Source organism: Capra hircus, chromosome 4 (assembly GCF_001704415.2).
Source record: "Capra hircus breed San Clemente chromosome 4, ASM170441v1, whole genome shotgun sequence".
NCBI lineage: Eukaryota > Metazoa > Chordata > Mammalia > Artiodactyla > Bovidae > Capra > Capra hircus.
Genome location: NC_030811.1, coordinates 6,672,525 through 6,692,446, shown reverse-complemented (window position 1 = coordinate 6,692,446; position 19,922 = coordinate 6,672,525). Strand labels below are relative to the sequence as shown.

The 19,922-nt window shown below is 43.1% G+C and overlaps 1 protein-coding gene and 1 pseudogene across 1 annotated transcript; one reads left to right on the top strand and one right to left on the bottom strand.

The window, feature by feature from the left end:
• On the bottom strand, positions 227-12,150 carry LOC108635866 (GTPase IMAP family member 6-like). The gene is made up of 3 exons (XM_018047471.1): positions 12,022-12,150; positions 4,435-4,519; positions 227-1,023 (listed from the first exon to the last, which is right to left on the bottom strand). The coding sequence occupies exons 1-3, from the start codon at positions 12,148-12,150 to the stop codon at positions 227-229; spliced, it is 1,011 nt and encodes a 336-aa protein (XP_017902960.1).
• Positions 17,101-18,244, top strand: LOC102170418 (annotated as a pseudogene).

The following is a 19,922-nucleotide window of genomic DNA, read 5'->3' as shown; positions in this document are numbered from 1 at the left end:
CATGGGAGGAATGGCTGGGGGAGCAGAGCAGGAGGGCCCCTGTGTTCTGGAAGGTGTGATGAAGGACCTGAGAACTCAGGAGCCCACCCACCTCCTCTCACCTGACCAGAGGCTGCCCTGGAGACAGGAGGGGCCAGGGACCCCTGGGATGGAGCAGGCAAGTGAGGAGCCTGGGAGCCAGACTCTGGCCAAGGGAGGCAGGCAGGAAACCACAGAGGCCTGTGCCTCAGATGGGCGCACTGAGTGGGAACTGGCGTCTAGCTTGCTCGGGCTCCTTCAGGATGCGGCGCAGGCCCCGCAGCCAGGCCTGGTCCCCGTGCCCCTCGTGGGCGCCCAGCCGCCAGAGGCCCCAGCTCTCACACGGCGCGGCGCGGGCCTGGGGGGCAGCCGGAGGGCTGTAGGCGCGGCCCTCGTGCTCCCACAGAACCCTTTCGACGTGCCGCATGAGCTCCCTCAGCTGGGCCTCCTGCTCGGCTCCATCCCCCTTGTTGTTGAAGCCGCAGTGTCGCCTTGAGCAGACCACGTCCAGCTCGTCCAGCTCGGCCAGCTCGGCCAGCGCCCGGTTGTCGGTCTCCCGCAGGTACGTCCCCAGCGAGCCGCCGTCCAGGTCCTCGTTCCGCGTGAACATCAGGACGGTGTGGGCCAGGACGCCGGCCCCGAACACCTCCTCGAGGCGCCTGGCCACCCGCTGGTCCTCCTCGGTGAAGCGGCTGAGCTGGGTCACCAGGAGCACCGCCTGTGGCCCCGGCTGAGAGCGGGCGCAGGCCTCGCCTACGCCCTGAGCGGTCCCCTGCAGCGCCTCCCAGCGGGACAGGATGTCGGGGGTGTCAATGACCTGCAGCTCCCTCCCCGCCCACGTGAGGCGCCCGTGCTGGAAGGCCTGGGTCACCGGGCTAGCACTGAGCTTGCACTCGAACACTCTCCTCCCGAGGATGCTGTTTCCTGTGGCGCTTTTCCCGCTCCCAGATTTTCCCACCAGGATAAGCCTCAGTGTCTGCTGGGTCCCTTCATCCCCCCGCAGCCCTGAAAGCATCAAGAGACGGTGAGGGAGCCGTGGTTAGAGCCCGTCCCCCGCTTTAGCCTCCCCGGGGCCAGACGGTCCTGGTGCAGGCAGGACAAAGGAAGCCCAGCATCTGCATCCGAGATATGCCCTAGGTTCACATGCTTTCCTTCCTTTTCTTTTTTCTGAATTTTTTGGGGGGGAAATAAGGTAGAAAATACAAAACATAAAATGTACTGTTTGCACCATATTTAGGTGTAGCCTTCCGTACATTCACATTGCTGGGCAGTCATCACTTGAGCATCTCAAGAACTTTCCATCTTCCCAGATGACACCCTGTCCCCATTAAACACTAACTCCCCATTCTTCCTCCCCACCACCTGACGTCCACTGCTCTTTCTGTCTCCATGTGTTTGACAGTTCTAAGGAACTCACATTACTGGAATCAGGCAATTTTAGCCCTGCTGTGTCTGGCTTATTCACTTTGCATAATATGTTCAAGCTTCATTCATGTTGGAGCAAGCGTCAGAATTGCCTTCCTTTTTAAGGCTGAATAATATTCCTTTGACTGTGTGGATCACAATAAACTGTGGAAAATTCTGAGAGAGTTGGGAATACCAGACCACCTGACGTGCCTCTTGAGAAATCTGTATGCAGGTCAGGAAGCAACAGTTAGAACTGGACATGGAACAACAGACTGGTTCTAAACAGGAAAAGGAGTACGTCAAGGCTGTATATTGTCACCCTGCTTATTTAACTTCTAGGCAGAGTACATCATGAAAAACGCTGGACTGGAAGAAGCAGAAGCTGGAATCAAGATTGCTGGGAGAAATATCAATAACGTCAGATATGCAGATGACACCACCCTTATGGCAGAAAGTGAAGAGGAACTAAAGAGCCTCTTGATGAAAGTGAAAGAGGAGAGTGAAAAAGTTGGCTTAAAACTCAACATTCAGAAAACGAAGATCGTGGCATCCAGTCCCATCACTTCATGGGAAATAGATGGGGAAACAGTGGAAACAGTGTCAGACTTTATTTTGGGGGGCTCTAAAATCACCACAGATGGTGATTGCAGCCATGAAATTAAAGGACATTTACTCCTTGGAAGAAAAGTTATGACCAACCTAGATAGCATGTTGAAAAGCAGAGACATTACTTTGCCAACTAAGGTCCGTCTAGTCAAGGCTATGGTTTTTCCAGTAGTCACATATGGATGTGAGAGTTGGACTGTGAAGAAGGCTGAGTGCTGAAGAATTGATGCTTTTGAACTGTGGTATTGGAGAAGACTCTTGAGAGTCCCTTGGACTGCGAGGAGATCCAACCAGTCCATTCTGAAGGAGATCAACCCTGGGATTTCTTTGGAAGTAATGATGCTAAAGCTGAAACTCCAGTACTTTGGCCACCTCATGCAAAGAGTTGACTCATTGGAAAAGACTCTGATACTGGGAGGGATTGGGGGTAGAAGGAGAAGGGGACGACAGAGGATAAGATGGCTGGATGGCATCACTGACTCGATGGAGGTGAGTCTGAGTGAACTCTGGGAGTTGGTGATGGACAGGGAGGCCTGGCGTGCTGCGATTGATGGGGTCACAAAAAGTCAGACACAACTGAGCGACTGAACTGAACTGAACTGAATATTCCACTGTAGGTGTAGGTGTATATATGAATGTAGGTGTATATGTGAATCCATATTCAGATATATATGGAGTTGGGGGGGGTTGTTTCCACTTTTTGCTATTGTGAATAATGCAGCTATGTACCTCAGCACACATATATTCAATATTTTTTTCAACTGTATGAGGTATGTTCCCCAGAAGTGGAATTGTGGGATCATATGGTAGAATGCCATGTTTCATGCTTCTGTTTTGAAACTTCTTCTCGGACCACCTATTCCCTCCTGGTGGGATCATCCCCTCATGAACTGGGAGCCTGAGCTTCCTTGAGCACCTCTGGTTGGAGACCCTTTCCAGGAAGATGGTCAAGTTGGAAGCACACAGCCTCTGTCCGTTGTCTCCCTGCTGTGATGGAACACGCCACATTACCTTCGCTTTTCCCAACAAGGAGTGTTGTGAGGGTGGGGGCCTTTCAGCCAGACCCCCAGCTCCACAGCACAGCTCACATTGGGGTCACAGTCCTAAGCTCCACCAGTGAAGTTTGGGCTGGATTTTCTCACCCAGGAGAATATCAGAACCATCAGCTGCGAGTAGGAGTTTCATGCCCATCTAATACTGAGGACCCCAAGTCCAGATTTTAGAAATGACCCCGGCTGGAGGGCATGAAGGGAATTCCCTTCTCCTGGCCTTGCAGGTCCCAGGACCCACAGCACATAGAGAAGCACCAAACCCTAGCTAGTTTCCAGTCTGTTCCCAGGGAAGACATTGCTGTGTCTCAGTGCAGAGCCCTCAGCCTCTTGAGGCCAGGACTGGCACCATCTTCTTCCAGCTTTCCCCATTAGAGGTGTGTTTCTCCTGCCTTTCTGCCTTGATGGTCTGTCCCACCCACCAACTCCAACTGTAAGATATCGCCTCCCTCCAGCTTCTGCAGGTGACCTGAGTGAATGCCTGGGAGTTCCACAGAAGCAAGGAAGGGCAACGTCCATCTGTACTCAAATGCAAAGCTGGAGGAAGACACTGGTTCCCCATCTGGGCAAGCCTGGAGACACTCATGCCACACCTTTGGACTTAAAAGCGAAATACATTGAGCATGGATGGGAATTTTAAAGTAATACTTAACCCCAATTGCTGCCAAAAGGGTAAATCAGGTGTGAATACTGGGATTGTCGCTTTCCTATGCAGCTTAATATTATGGGTTTCTCCCAATGGCTCAGGCCACTGAAGTTCTTCTAATAAAAATATAGATGCATGGAACTTCATAATAAATTGCCAATCAATTCCTTTGTCCAGGAAAGTGATGGATTTCCAGCATTCCTAAATTCCTAAGTTCTGTCTCTCCAGGTTAGATGGAAAGTTGAGCCCATGAAAGTGAAGCCCCTGACCTTGATGAAACAGCTTTTGGGGGGAGGGAGCCCCTTGGGAAGACAGAGCCAACTTGCGGGCTCTTGACTGCATCCTATGTGTTCACTAGTGCTTTGCAGCCCCTGTGGTCCTGAGAGTCTCACAGTAGAGCCAGTGCGACACCCACCAGGGGCCTGGGGCGAGTCGTCTGTCACACCCACAAACACATCCTTCCTGACACTCAGTGAAGGGGCAGTGGCTGTGGTCTGTCACCCCCTTTGACCCACGGCACCATCAGGGTGCCTTCCCTTCTGTCTGGCTGGGGTGAAGGGAGGCCCAACCCAAATGCCCAATGATGGCCACCCCGGTGGGCAAATCTCTGACAGGGGGCACTCCCGCTGCCCCTCCCAGCACATCACCTGCCCCTCAGGCCCCAGCCCCGCCTCTCTCAAGTTCATGTCTGCTAGAAAGTTGTTTTACCTCCTGACCCGTCTGGAGAAGTATCCTGAGGTGTACCTTCTTCAGGTTCCTCCAGGAAAAGGATTTTGAATTCTTCTTCCTCCATCTAGAAAAAAACCAAAACGTGTCTTACTGATGTTTCCTCTGAGCTTTCAGGGGCTCCTGGCTTTTGCCTTTCTCTTGCCCATGGAAGCTGTTTGCATCGGTTCGTTGGCATGGGACTGGGTGAGGGGGTGTCTGAGATATCCCCCTCTATCCCCTTTAGGGACCCTGTTTCCGCCTTCCTTCCCCTGCACTTGTTCTCCACTTGAGGAGCAGGGGGATTCTGTGATGGGGAGAAATGACCAGAGATGCGTCCTGACAGACACTGTCCCGGGAGCAGTGACCAGTGTGCCAGGTGACGTGAGCAGGACATTGCTCGAGAGGCTGGTGAGGGGCTCATGGGGTCAGAACGATCTGTGGGGGGAGCCGGGCAGTGAGGGTCACAGAGGCCGAGTGCTGGGTGGTGAGGAGGGCAGCAGACAGGCACAGGCTCCCTCTCCACGTGGGGTGCAGTCCTGCCGGGAGGCCAGGGTCCTCGGCACTCAGCACCAGGCCACCGACTCGGGTGGTCACGCTGCCGGGGCCTCCGTGTCTCTGGAGATGTGGATGCTGAGTCCAAACTAAGCATTGCTGAGATCCTGTCCCCCTGGAAGATTCCAGGACATTTTACAATGTTTTCTAGAGCAATTCCCAGTCCTCTTTGCCAAGGAGGGCATTGTCGTCCACCAGGAGCTCCTGTCATCCACTCTCAAGCCCAGAGAGCTGTCTGCCCAGCCCCCAGCCGCCTCACCCCAGACCCTGCCCGATGGGGCATCACCACACATGGGCCACGTGCCAGTGTTTGTCTCCAACATGGAGCAGATCTGCCACCTTGTGAGGTTTCACAGGAGAAAAGTGAGACTCACAGAGTGTCCTGCTCAAGGTTAAGCGGGGAGTGCCAGGCAGAGCCCAAAGGCTGCAAGGTCCTCCTGATTCCCCTGGCTCCTCCCATTGCTCTTGAAACAGGTGCACACACACAGACACTCTCACAAACACACACTCACAAACATACAAACAAAAGATACACACAAACACAACACATGCACTACTTTCACACATACACGTAAAAAAGTACAAACATAGCACACACATACAACACATGAACACACATTTACTCACAAACATATGAACATACATATGCAGCACACAAACACAAACAGAAGACACAGAGACACATAAGACACACACATATATTCACAACAACCCATACACAGAAACACAACACACACCATTGATGCATATGCTTACAAACATACAAACACATGTATAAACATACCTACAACACATACTGTTGGGAGCCAGCGTGAGGAACTCTGCCCATGGCAAAGGTCATGAGAAAGGAAGCTTGGCATATGCAAAGGCGTGATCAAGCCTCAGGAAACCCCCTGTTCCCGAGCATCTACCCCCCAAACCAGAGTACTTTACGGGGAGCTCTCCCCCATAACCATTTCTCTCAGAGAAGGAGTTAACTTGCAACTCCAGTTAATAAAAATTCCTGGGCGTGACAAGAGTGTTTCAACTTAGGAACTCTGAAGGTTCTCTGGCCTGCCTGATCAGGCTCGTCCGGCCGCATGTGATTGTTTACAGCCTCCCAACTGTGAGAGGCACGGGATGTTTTAAAACTTTCTAAATACAGACTCTTTTGAGAAGTTAGAAGGTCATTAGTACAGTATTAGTAGGTTGATTAGGAATTACATTGGTGAAGGGTTTTTTCATTTGTCCTGCCAATAATTACTGCTAATTGCCTGCCCTGGGTATGACAAGGATGTCTCAGGTCAAACCCCTCTGCTGACAGACTAGCTTGTGTGACAGCCTCTCAGCCATAAACAGCACAGAGAGTTTGGAGTATTAGCATAGGGCTTTTTTCACTGATGAGTCAATGATTGCCATCAGGCCTCCATATCCTTAGGCACCTGGGAATATATTAATCAATGTATTTGGAACATAGAAAAGGAAATATAGTTGTTTTTTGACGTTAGCAATACTAGACTTTTTGAGTTAATGAATCTTCTCTTTTGTTATAGATCACTGTACTTTGTTATAAATCACTATAAATCACTATGCTATGTAACTTTATCACTATCTTAAGACAAAATAGATCTTAAGGGGAACATTGGTGAAGGGTTTACATTTGTTGAGCCAATACTTGCTGCTAAATCTCCATATTCCTGTCCTTATAATGAATATAACTAGCATATAGGAGAAATAAGTATTAACCTTTAAGATTAATCATGTTAAACCTTAGGTTAAGCAAATTCCTTTCTTGATTGTAACTCACTACACCCTCACCCTATAGGAATGCAGCTTTATTTGGAGGGTGGCGCCTGATTTAAGAAAAAATCACCCCTGGAAAAATAAGTTTTCTGGTTAACTGACCGGTATCAGAAGGGGCCATAAAATGTCAGCAGACCTCATGGCTAAAAGATGATGAAACTCATAAGACCTTTGTATAATTTTATATGAAGCACCTGATTGTGACAAGGGTCAGGTCTGCTGACCCCCGCATGACTCTGTATTCGTCCCTATGTATAACAAAAAGGTATATAAACAAACCTGAAAAATAAAGAGATCGGATCAGTTTCTGGAAAGACTGATTCCCCCGTGTCGTTTCTTTCTTGCGCCCCGTCTTCCTGGCTGAATTCCCATCTGAAATGTGGATACTCACCAAGCCTGCTAATTCTGCCTGGGCTTCTGAGATCGGACCGCGGAGGGCTCAGTGCCTCCTCTCCTTCGGAAGAATGGAAAGACGCCTGTGGCCTACATAGGTGGTGATCGGTATTCCATGTAAACCAGTTATTCAGCCTCTTTTCTCCACTAATTCTCCTTCTACACTATCTGTTTCTAATCTCCCTATATATCTGTAATTAAATAAGTTTTTTCCAGGACGCCGACTCCGTCCCCACCTTCGAATCACCCCGGATCCACCGGGGCTGGACCCCGGCAAGTGGCACCCGGAACAGGCTATTCAAAGGTAAGTCCTTCGGAGCAAAAGCTCCCCCCAGAGTGATCTAATCACTCCCCCCCCCCAGTGTTGAGTTTTCGGGATGGATAGGACCCCACTTAGGGTGCCGCGGACCCCCCTGTAGGATAGAGAGGGCGAGTAGGAGTGGGAAGTGTTGAAGGGTTTAGAGAAACCTAGTTTTATAGAGGTTGAAGTTAAGACTTTGACAAGGCAGACTTTTACGGGTTGAAAACCCCCCTTGGCTAAAGTAAAACCTTTGTTGAGGCAGACTTTTCTATGAATCTTAATTTTCTGACATGGGTAACAGTGAGTCAAACAAAAGACAGATTTTTATAGGAGTAATTTTGCAGTTACTAAGTTTGAGAGGAGTTAAAGTTAACAAATCCAATATTCAGTCATTTTTTTTCATTTGTACAAGAGCCATGTCCTTGGTTTCCAGACAAGGACACTGTGAACTTAGATACTTGGGTGAAGCTAAGGAAACAGCTAAAAACTTATTATACTTTACATGGGCCTATAAATGCTTTTGTTCTGTGGAATATGATTAGAAATGTTCTGGATCCCTATCATGAGGGCTGTTAGATGGACTATGAGAGAGGCTATAGCGGTGGATGGCAGTGGGTCTCCACCTTCTACACAGATCATATTTTCTGCCATTGGCCAACAAAAGGAGGGACACTATACCTCCCGAGGAAGGAGAGGACTTACAGGACGCTGCGGCCAGGCTCCCTGGTGAGCCCCCTTCCCCTCTACGCAAACCTTTAAAAATTTATCCAACATTTTCTGATTTAAGGCGACCACCCCACCTCCGCTTGTGCCTCCCAGTTCAGTTCAGTTCAGTTCAGTTCAGTTCAGTTCAAAAGCCTCTCAAAACATAGCCTAAGGTTAAAAAAGATAGGGACAATTTAAAAAAACAAAAACAAAAACAAAAAACAAAAAACAAAGGAGTGTTTAAAGCAGAGCCTGCTCCTTGCAGAAAACCCCCTCAGGGGGGCCTCACCCAAGCAAAAAAAAAAAACAAAAACAAAAAACAAACAAAAAAAAGAGCAAAACAAAAAACTAAAAAAAGAAAAAGAATCGTAACAAAAAAGATTTTACAAATAGACAATGTTTCTCTTATGGCCAAATAAAACATTTTTGCTGGCAATGTCCTGCTAAACAGAGACAACAAGCCGTGCCTATCAACCCCAGGTAGCTCGGGCCTGGACCCCAGTTCCACCACCTCCAATGGGCGTGGCTGGCCCCTTGCCTGAGGACATTCTGGACTTGTGCTAGGGCTTAGCTCACTTTCTTTTCAGAAAATTTCGGTAATGCCTGGTGTAGTAGATTCTGATTATACTGGGAAAATTAAAGTTTTGATCTCACCACCTACTAAAACTGTGCAAATTAATAAAAGTCAAAGAATAGCACAGCTTTTGCTTTTACCTTGTTATCAGGTAAGAAAAACCTTGATTTCTTCAAGCTAAGAGCCCCAGAAGATTTAGATCTAGTGATCTAGGCTTTTGGGTGCAGGAAATTACCGCTTCTAGGCCTTTAACAGATCTTTACTGGCCCAGCTCCTGTCCAACATCTACTACTAAAAATGAGTTGGTAAGATTAGACAAAGTGGTATGCGGAGTGAAAGTGCTGCAGAGGAAAAGGTGAGGGAGAGTTTGAAAACTTGAAGAGTAGTGAGTTCCCCATTTTCTTTCTCTTGAAAATATGCCCAATTTCACATGTGTATTCTGGGAGCAAATGCAACTCAAAAGCTACAGGACAAGCTAGAGGTCATCCTTGGTTTGTAACATGCATGCATTCCTATTCAGAGCCTGACCTTGGTCCTTGATAAGCTGATGATTTATTTATTCCAGAAAGATCTTTCAGGACTAAAAACTTATGCAAAATACCTAGTGGTTTCCTTTTAGACATTAGACAGTGAAAAAACTGCAGACATTTTTTAACCTCCTTTCTCCAACCTCTTACAATTTGTTATGTATTGTTCTTATGTATTATGTATTATCTTCACATTTTCTAGGAATCGTAACATTCTGTTATGAAACCACTGTTTCTACTGTTTCTGTGTTGCTTGTAGAAAATTGTGACGCCAACCCAACCCTCCTATTATTTACTTTTTTCCTTGAGTAACTTAAGAGTTCCTTCTTTGTGCTTGGAATGTGGTATGCCATATCAAATGAGAATTCACTGTTAAATATCTTACATCAACTTTCCAGGGAATGAAATGTAGTCTTCTTTTTCCTAAAGAGTTAGATTTTTGAGGGGGTTATTTTTCCCATTTCAGAGAAACTACTGGATTATGCTTCCTAGGTTTTATTTATTGATTTGTTGACTTCAGCAACATCAGTCCTTTTTAAGTAGGATTTGCTGTTGCTCCTACTCACATTTTAGTTGTTCTCTAACTGTTGAATCTTCTGTTCTTTCAGATTTTCACTTGTTGTGTTTCTTACTAAAGCTTTCCTATTAATAAGACATTTACTTCTGAGTTATAACTTTTCTGACCTCTTTGCTTCTAATTCATTTATGGGTCCTAAAAGGATTACACTTTTTATCTTCATTTTGTTTCTTTGAGTCTGCATTTTCTTCTCATTCTTCATTCTAACATCTCTTAGGAATTTTGTTTTTGGATTTGTATTCTAATTATAGTGTTTCATAGTCTAAAGCACATGAGGGAATATTCTTTACATTGGGTTATGTTCTCCTGTGATTTGACTCCATTTTTATGTATCATATTCATTTATGTGTAGAGAAATAGTGCGCAAACATTTTTGTTTAACTTCTTCCTTTCTCATTTTTTGAGTGGTGTTTGCGCAGCTGATGCATTGGGTTGTTTGTTTGTTTGTTTTTTGATAACTTTCTGTTTTCTAATTATATAGTATTGTGCTCTGTTCCCCCTCTCAGTCCTATGGTCCTATATTCATTTCTATAACTACTACATTACTCATAGCTTTAATTTTTTTAACTTTATTTTATTATGGTAAGAACACTTAAGATGAACTCTAACCATAAAAGTCTGGAGGTGTCTCAAAAAATGAAAAATAGAGATACTAAATGATCCTGCAATTTCACTTCTGGGCATTGATTCAAAAAATTGAAATCAGAATCTTGAAGAAACACTAGCATTTCCACATTTATTAGAGCACTATTCCCAATATTCCAGAGGTGGAAACAGCTTGAATATCCATCAACAGATGAGTGGATTAAAAAAGATGCATACAGTGGAATATTATTCAACCTTAGAAAAGGAAAATCGTGCCATATGAGACCATACAAATGAAATGTGAGAACAGTATGCTAACTGAAATGAGCCAGTCACAGAAAGACAGATACTGTGTGATTCCATTTATATACAAAATAGTCAAAGTCATAGAATCAGTGAGTGGAATGCTGGTTGCCAGAGGCTGGAACATAGATAATATATTATACACTTACTCTTTTGTTCAGTGGGGCTGAGCTTGTCTTCATAGTGTACTTTTTAGCCAGTGTATGTTGTGATAATGTTACCTGGAAACCTGTTGTTTTCCTTCAATACAGGTTAGTGACCCCAAGGCAGACCCTCAGAACTGGAAAGCCATTTGGACAGCATTCCATTGAACCTACTCTAATTCTCTTTATTCACTGAAAAAAGAACCAAATACCAGAGAACTGGTGACTCTGCAAGGCTCAAAGAGGTTGACAAGAGATGAGAACCTTGCCTACTGACTTATCATCTAGATTCCCACAACACTTTACTAGAATGTGGCTGTAAGTATTTTAGGATGCATAGAAATAGAAAGATTATTTTCTAAAAAATATAATCACAATATCAAAGGTAGCATAAATTTTTAATTTTATCAAATAGCCTTTCATTAGATTTCATGGATTATCTCATAATTTATTTATAGTTTAGTTTGTTTGCATCAGGATGCAAAAAAAAAAAAAAAAAAAAAAGTCCAATAAAATGATCCAAGGTCATTTTATGCATTCCCTGCCTCAGATTTTAAATCAGTCATTTCTCCAAGAGATCCTGGTTTATTTGAGCAGAAATTGATCCTGAAGACTATAATCTGGGCTGGTCTAATTAGCTCATCCAAGGCATTCTTCTTTTCTGTTACACTATTTTTGATTGCAAACATTTATTTTTGGTTCTTAGGATTTCATATCTCTGCTTACATGGCCCATCTGTTCTTACATTAGAGCCCTAGAATATTCATCTTAGTTGTTTTGAATTCCTGGTCTAATCATTCCAAGATCCCTGGGTGGACAAATAAACCTTGCCTGCCATTTGAATAAGTAATGAATGTTGCCCACTATCAAGTCATCAGCATTTCAGCCCCAGACAGTGTGCCCCGAGGGGAATTTAGATTGTAGAAAAACAGGATACTGGCCCTAAATAGCTAAGATGCATATCAAAGGAATGGTTTCAATGAGCCCAGACTCTTGCATCTTCCCATATGTAGAAAAGCACTATAATCATTAATTTGAGTGTCTGGGTTTTTTGTGATTAGAAGTAATCTTTTGATGTTTGACCATATATTTTGTTTTCTTTTGTTTTCAACAAAGATTCCTATATATCCTGTCTCCTCCACTACCTCTTTGGAACGGTTCTTCAGAGCCATCTGAGAGAGTGTCTCCCAAACTATAGTCTTCAGTACTTCCTCAAATACAACATCATTCTCAGCTTTTAGGTTGTGCTTTTTTGTTCGGCCGACTCCTGCCATGTCTAGTTCTGATGCTTGCTCTGTCTTTGCAAATTATGTTTTTTGCTCTTTAGTATGTCTGGTAATTTTTCTCATCAGCTGGACATGATGTCCTGGGTAAACAGAACTGCTGCTGCAAAGAAGACTTTAGTACTGTGGTGCTAGGGTGAGAGAGGGGACATAGTCTATCATCCCACGAGCACATCTCTGTTCTAGTGAGCCTTTGCCTCTGGACTGGGAGCCTCACAAGCGTTTTTCTCCCCCATCCTGGGTTCGAGCGTTCAAGTGGACTGGAAGTGGCTATTTCCCTTTTCCTATGTGAACGGCTTAGAACTGACTGTAGTAGTATATTTTTCTTTCTCTAAGTGAGTTAGGCTCTGATAAAACCCCAGCAATGTCAGGCTCTGGTTAACTGCTTTCCTCTGAGGGCAGGCTTTGTTGAAAAGAACAAGATGCTTTGCCCTGTTTCGAAATGATTTATTTTCCCCTCCCTTGCAGGAAGCACCAGGGGATTTTTTGGATATTTACTATCAGAACTTGGTGGGGCTCCCAGAAGTAAAACTCACAAAAGTGTGGGGTCGCTCTAGGACAGGATCCTCCTGGAATTTTAAGTCCACGTTGACCATCGAGCAACTGGTCAATCACAGTTTTGCTGCCCCAGCACTGGTGCCCACGCTGAGTCTCTGCTCTCCTGAGCCATGACTCCCTGTATTTGCCTGTCTGTTCTCCAGTCTTGGGGGCAGCACCTTGCCCTGTCTCCTCAAAGCAACCTCTGAAGTATTCGAGAAAAGTTGATTTTTCAGTCCATTCAACTTTCACTTATTCTTAGGATGGAGTAGTGACTTCCAAGCTTCTGACATGTAACCAGAAACTGAAAGTCAAATTTATCAATTGGATTCCATATTGTATCTGTATTTTGGGCTCAGTTTAGAAATATTTTCCTCACTCTCATGTTTTGAAAAAATTTGTTTGCTTTCTTCCAATAGAATATAGTTTTTAACAAATACTTAATGAATTTGAGATACTTCTTGCATTGGTATGAGGAATGAATCCAATTTTATGCTTTTTCAAATGGTTATTCAGCTATTTCAATTCTTCTCATTACAATATCCATCTTCTCTCCACTGATATGGAATGTTGCCTTTATTATATACTGAATTTCCCTATGCAAATGAGCATTTGTAGAGATTTTCTGTTGTTCTGCACCACCACCCCCACACTGGCCTATTTGTGCACCAATACTCTAAGAGGCTCAATGATGTTATTTACAATCTGGCCTCTCCTTTTTTCTTTTTCTAATTCTCATTCCTATAATCACTTTCTCTTCTGTTTGCATTGATGGATATCACAGAAACCATTGGAAAGTGAGGTGGAATGATTATAGTTTTAGTGAGAAAGTATTTCTTCATTAAGTAAGCTGCTGGCTTTCAGGATGAGTAGAGAAATAGATAAGAAAGTATGTGTCAATTCATATTTTATGAAATGTTTTTACTATGAAAGGCTATGTAAATATAGTAATTTTCCTCTTATAGAGCCTCCCCCCTTGTTCTAGTGTTCCAGAGTAAATCCCACTTAGTTATGATATAACCCTTTTTAAAATGTTGTCAGATTCTGAGGATGTCCCTGGTGGTTCACACTCCCAATGTATGGGCCCCAGATTCATTTTGGTGAGGGAAATACACCTCACATATCACAATTAAGAGTTCAACTGCAATAACTAAAGATCCTACATACTGCATTTAAAAAATATGTCACAATGAAGATTGAAGATCCATGTGCTGGTATGGCCAAATAGATAAATACATATTTAAAATAATTTTTTAAATGTCAGATTCTGTTTTTGTTAATACTTTATTAGGATTTTTGTATTGATATTCATACATGAGATTCATCTATAGCTTTCTGTTTGATAAAACCTTTGTCAATTTTGTGGTTCAAAGTTACATTTACTTCTTAGAATTTTAGGGTTTACCTTATTTTCCTATATTCTGGAATAATTTAAGTAAAATTGGGATTCTCAGGAATCAAGTGCCCATGATTGCTGAGGGTTTCATGGAATTCTCCTGTGAAACCATGTGAGAGCTGATGCTATCTTGCGAGGAGCTTTTCCACTACTTTCTCTATTCTTCCTTCCATGAATCCTGTTCTACTTCAGTGTTATGTCTCTGATCTTTGTTTTTAGAATACTGAGTTTTAAACCACTTTTTCCACTGTCCTCTTTCACCCTCATCAAGAGGCTCTTTAGTTTATCTTCACTTTCTGTCATTAAAGTGGCATCATCTGCATATCTGAGGTTGTTGATGTTTCTCTCAGCAATCTTGATTCCAGCTTGTGATTCATTCAGCCCAGCATTTCACATGATGGACTCTATACAGAAGTTAAATAAATAGAGTGGCGATGTACAGCCTTGAGGTACTCCTTTCCCACTTTTGAACCAGTCCATTGTTCCATGTCTGATTCTAATTGTTGCCTCTTGACCAGTTAGAACCAGAAACGTGTAAGGTGGCCTTGTATTCCTATCTCTTTAAGAGTTTTCCAGTTTGTTGTGATCCACATTCAAAGGCTTTACTCTAGTCAATGAAGCAGCAGTAGATGTTTTTCTGGAATTCTCTTGCTTTTTCTATGATCCAGCATTGTTGGCAATTTGATCCTTGGTTTCTCTGCCTTTTCTAAATCCAGCTTGTACATCTGGAATTTCTTGCTTCATGTACTATTGAAGCCTAGCTTGAAGGATTTTGAGCGTTATCTTGCTAGCATGTGAAATAGGCACAATCGTAAGTAGTTTGAACATTCTTTGGCATTGCCTTTCTTTGGGACTGGGATGAACACTTTTTCGACTCCTGTGGCTAGTGCTGAGTTTCCAAAATTTGCTGGCATATTGAGCACAGGACTTTAACAGCATCATATTTTAGAATTTTAAATAGCTCAGCTGAAATTCCATCACCTCCACTAGTTCTGTTCATAGTAATTCTTCCTAAGGCCAACTTGAGTTCACACTCCAGGATGTCTGGCTCTAGGTAACTGACCCCCTGTGATTATCTGGGTCATTAAGACCTTTTATGTATAGTTCTTCTGTGTATTCTTGTCACCTTTTCTTAATCTCTTCTGTTCTGTTAGATCCTTGTCATTTCTTCCCTTTATTTTTCCATTCTTTGCATGAAATATTCCCGTGTGAGTGAAAGTCAGTCAGTCATGTCCAACTCTTTGCAACCCCAGGACTGTAGTCCACTGTAGCCCACCAGGCTCCTCTGCTTATAGAATTCTCCATGCAAGAATACTGGAGTGGGTAGCCATTTCCTTTTCCAGGAAATCTTCCTGACCCAGGGATCAAATCCTGGTCTCCTGAATTGCAGACAGGTTCTTTACTGTCTGAGCCACCAGGGAAGCCCAGTTATCTTGAAGAGATCTCTAGTCTTCCCCTTTCTACTGTTTTCCTCTATTTCTTTGCATTGTTCACTTAAGAAGGCTTTCTTCTCTCTCCTTGTTATTCTCTGGAACTCTGCATTCAGTTGGGTGTATATTTCCCTTTCTCCTTTGCCTTTTGGCTCTCTACTTTTCTTATCTATTTGTAAGGACTCCTCAGACAACCACTTTGCCTTCTTACATTTCTTTTTCCTGGGGATGGTTTTGGTTACACCTCATGTACAGCGTTATGAATGTCTGCCATAGTTCTTCAGGCACTCTGTGTACCGAATCTAATCCCTTGAATCTAATCATCACCTCCACTGTATAATCACAAGGGATTTAATTTATGTCAAACCTGAATGGTCTAGTGATTTTCCCTACTTTCTTCAACTTAAGCCTGAATTTTGCAATAAGGAGCTTCAGGTCTTATTTTTCCTGACTGTATAGAGCTTCTCCATCTTCCACTGTAAAGAATATAATCAATCTGATTTCAGTATTGACCATCTGGTGAGGCTCAATATTGATACCCACAATAGATGTATGTAATTTAAAATTTTAGCATTAGCAGATCTGTTTTCTCAGTCACTGCAGGATGATTGTCTCAACTATGTAGCCTGATGGAGAAGGCAATGGCAATCCACTCCAGTACTCTTTTCTGGAAAATCCCATGGACGGAGGAGCCTGGTAGGCTGCAGGCCATGGGGTCGCTAGGAGTCAGACATGACTGAGTGACTTCACTTTCACTTTTCACTCTCATACATTGGAGAAGGAGATGGCAACCCACTCCAGTGCTCTTGTCTGGAGAATCCCAGGGGCAGGGGAGCCTGGTGGGCTGCCGTCTATAGGGTCACACAGAGTCAGACACGACTAAAGCGACTTAGCAGCAGCAGTGTATAGCCCGATGACCATCAAACCCACTTCAAACATTTTATGTTATGATAAATCATAAGGCACCCATTATTGCTTCTAAATATTAGAGTACTTTTACAATAAGAACATCAAATTTATCTTCCTTCGTGCAACTTGACAAATAAGACTAGGTTAGCTCTATGTGGCATGTGCAAATTTCAGGACAGTTTTCACATGTCTCACCATGTGGTTGTTTTCCTTCCATATTGAGAGTCTCCATGTGGGACTATTGTGTCTCCTCCATTCATGCTTTCTTTCTGTTTGAGTCTGGATTCTTAGTGCTTTTTAATGAGCACTCTTTCATAGGATAGGATACTAACTACTGCCCCCAGGATTCCTCAAATTCAATTTTTAAACCTGGAGTTTTTCAAAAACAAAATGTATATATTATTTTGTTAAATGGAAAAAAAAATACGGTAAAAAAAAGTTTTAAACATGCAAATGCTACTTTCATCACAGCAACACAGGAGAGGGATTTGGTGGGAATTAGGATAATAAATAGAAGATACCAAAGAACAAATCCTCCGTGAAAATACTTCACCTGGCTTAGAAGACTTGGAATGATTGATATATTCAGTAGAGTAAGAAATCAGGGTTGGGAATGGTTTCAACTTAATCTCAACACTTTTTTTCTTTTCTTTGTAAACTATAGCTGACTTGCCTACACTCCACAGCCTCTGATGTGGACATGGCTGCTGCCCAGGACATCAGTCTGAGGATCGTGCTGGTCGGGAAGACCGCAAGTGGAAAAAGTGCGACTGCAAACACCATCCTCAGGGAAAAAGTATTTGACTCTAGGATTTCTGCTGAAACTGTTACCAAAACTTGTCAGAAAGCATCTCGGAAATGGAAGGGGAGAGATCTTCTCATTGTTGACACCCCAGGGCTCTTTGACACCAAGGAGACTCTGAACACCACCTGCAGGGAAATCAGTCAATGTGTCCTCGCCTCCTGTCCTGGGCCTCACGCCATCGTCTTGGTCCTGAGGCTGGGCCACTACACAGAGGAAGAGCAGCAAACCGTGGAGTTGGTCAAGGATCTGTTTGGGGAAGCAGCCATGAAGTATATGATCATCTTGTTCATTCACAAAGAGGAGCTGGAGGACCAGAGCCTGAGCTACTTTTTGAAGGATGTGGATGTAAACCTATGAAGCCTCATCAAGGAGTGTGGAGAGTGCTACTGTGCCATCAGTAACAGCAGAAACACAGAGCAGGCTGAGAAGGAAGCTCAGGTGCAGGAGCTGGTGGAGCTGATAGACAAGATGGTGCAGAACAACCAAGGGGCTTACTTTTCTGACCCCATTTACAAAGGCACATTAGAAAACCTGAGAAAGCTGGAGGAAATCTTGGAAAAAAGTTATGCTGATCAATTAATAATAGAAATCCAAAAAGTGGAAAAGGAGTATGCTCAAGCATGCGAGAAGATTATGCAGGAAAAAGAGGGGAAAATTAAATCACTAAATATGGAATATGAAGAAAAACTAAGAAACATTAGGAGGAGGCTCAAGACAATATATTTAGCCATGTATTTGATGAAATTAGGAAGCTGCTTTTTAGAATATTTCCTTTGTTCAAGAAGTAACTATTGTTTTGACAGTTAACTATGGTTAGCAAAGCATCTCTCCAGCTCACTCCCTATTGCTCTTCATGCCTCTCTCCCCTCCAACAAATACCAACTACAAAATTGCTTAGTTTGAGCTCTGGTTCGTTGGACATGGTTCAAAGGCTCAAATGAAAGGAATTACAAGGCTGAAATGCATCTTGCATTGAGCATTAGCACTACCTGTGAAACACATTACACAGGCTCCTTGTGAATATTGTGTAAATATCAGCAAAGCTTCCAGTGCCCCCCCCCCGCCCCCCCCCACCCCCCCCAGCAGCATTGTTCTCTGGTTCGTGAGAGATAAGATGATAAATGTTTGTTGTTTTTAGCCACTAAGTTTTGGGTAATTTGTTACACAGCAGTAGATAACTAGTACAAGGCATAATGTATGTTTATGCATATATACAAAATATTTCTTTAAATATTGGCCACTCTGCTTGTCACGGGGGAAAGGAATTTTAGATTCTGGGAATTAGGGGTGGGAAGAAACTTACTTTTTACTATAGACCCTTTAATCTATTTCAGTATGTATTTTATCCAACAAATGAACAAAGAGACAAATAATACCATTTGTAATGGCCTCAAATAAACAATAATTTCAACGGCCCATTTCAAAAACAGTTGTCTTATTTGTCTCCGCTTTCCTTTTCTAGGTGCTGGCTTAAAGTTCTTCTGCCTATAAGTTCAGATCACTCTGTGCCAGAATGTTCCATTTCCCCCTGCAGATCTACTCTCTTCCCTTTTAGGTCCTTTGACCCTGCCAGGAATGACATCCTGGGGTGCAATGTTCTCTGACTCTCTCTCAGACACCACCAGTGAGGAGGCCAACAGAGGATCCATGGGAGCCAGAGAATTAGATGAGGACATTTGTCTCCTAGATCCTTCTCTGCCCAGTCATATCTGACCAGCTGTCACCTCCAACCAAAGGTACAGCCACAGGCACTGGGGGCTCTCAGATCTGACCAGTAATGTACACCTGTGTAGGAGTCCTATCCTGCCAAGCCTATGGTGTGTCTGAAGCAAAACTCCTGACTGTTTCCAGGGATCACAGCTTGACCCTGAGAGTGAATTTTAATTTTCAAAAATGCCCAGTCTGGTGATTAAGGTAAATGGTAAAGCTGTAAGAGGTAGCCATAAAATAAAAAGGCTAATTCTATTTTAGGATCCCTAACTCTAAAGTCAATGTTTCTGGAAAAGTTTCAAATGTGTTATGAGAAGTGGAAAGAGGGTTAGAACACAGGCTATAGTTCCACAGGGACGAGTTTGAGGGATGGTAATAATTTGACAAAAACAAAAGACAGCTTTGTTTTAAAAAAGTAATTGTTGCAAATGAATGCATAATCTCTAGTATGTTTCTTAACACAATGGTCTTGTTTACCATTTGTTTATCTAGATTTCTAGAAAAACTTAAAAGAATCAGATATTTAAAGGATACAATTTGGGAAATATCAAGAAAGTATTTCTTCCCATGCAATTAATAATGACATTGCTTTCTTTGCTACCTGAAATTCTATAGCTTGTTTATCTTTTTTTAATTATCATCTATTCATTTATATTTTCAAATTTATTGCCATAAAAATTTATGGCACAGAATTCTCTTTAAAAATGTTTTAATCTCCTTGAATATATAGCTGCAATCCTTTTTATAATGCTTAGTATTTTTATTGTGTTCACTGTCCTTTTTATTTCAATCAGTATTAGCAGAACTTTGTCAGTCGTTCCAAAGAATTAACTTTAGTTTTCAAATTTTGAGATGCTTATTTGTGCTGTCTTATATTTCATTAATTTCTGTTCCTTTCTTTATTATATCCTTTCTTCTAAGTTCATTGGTTTTACTCTGCTCTTCTTTTTTATTGCCTTCTTATATTCAAGTATAC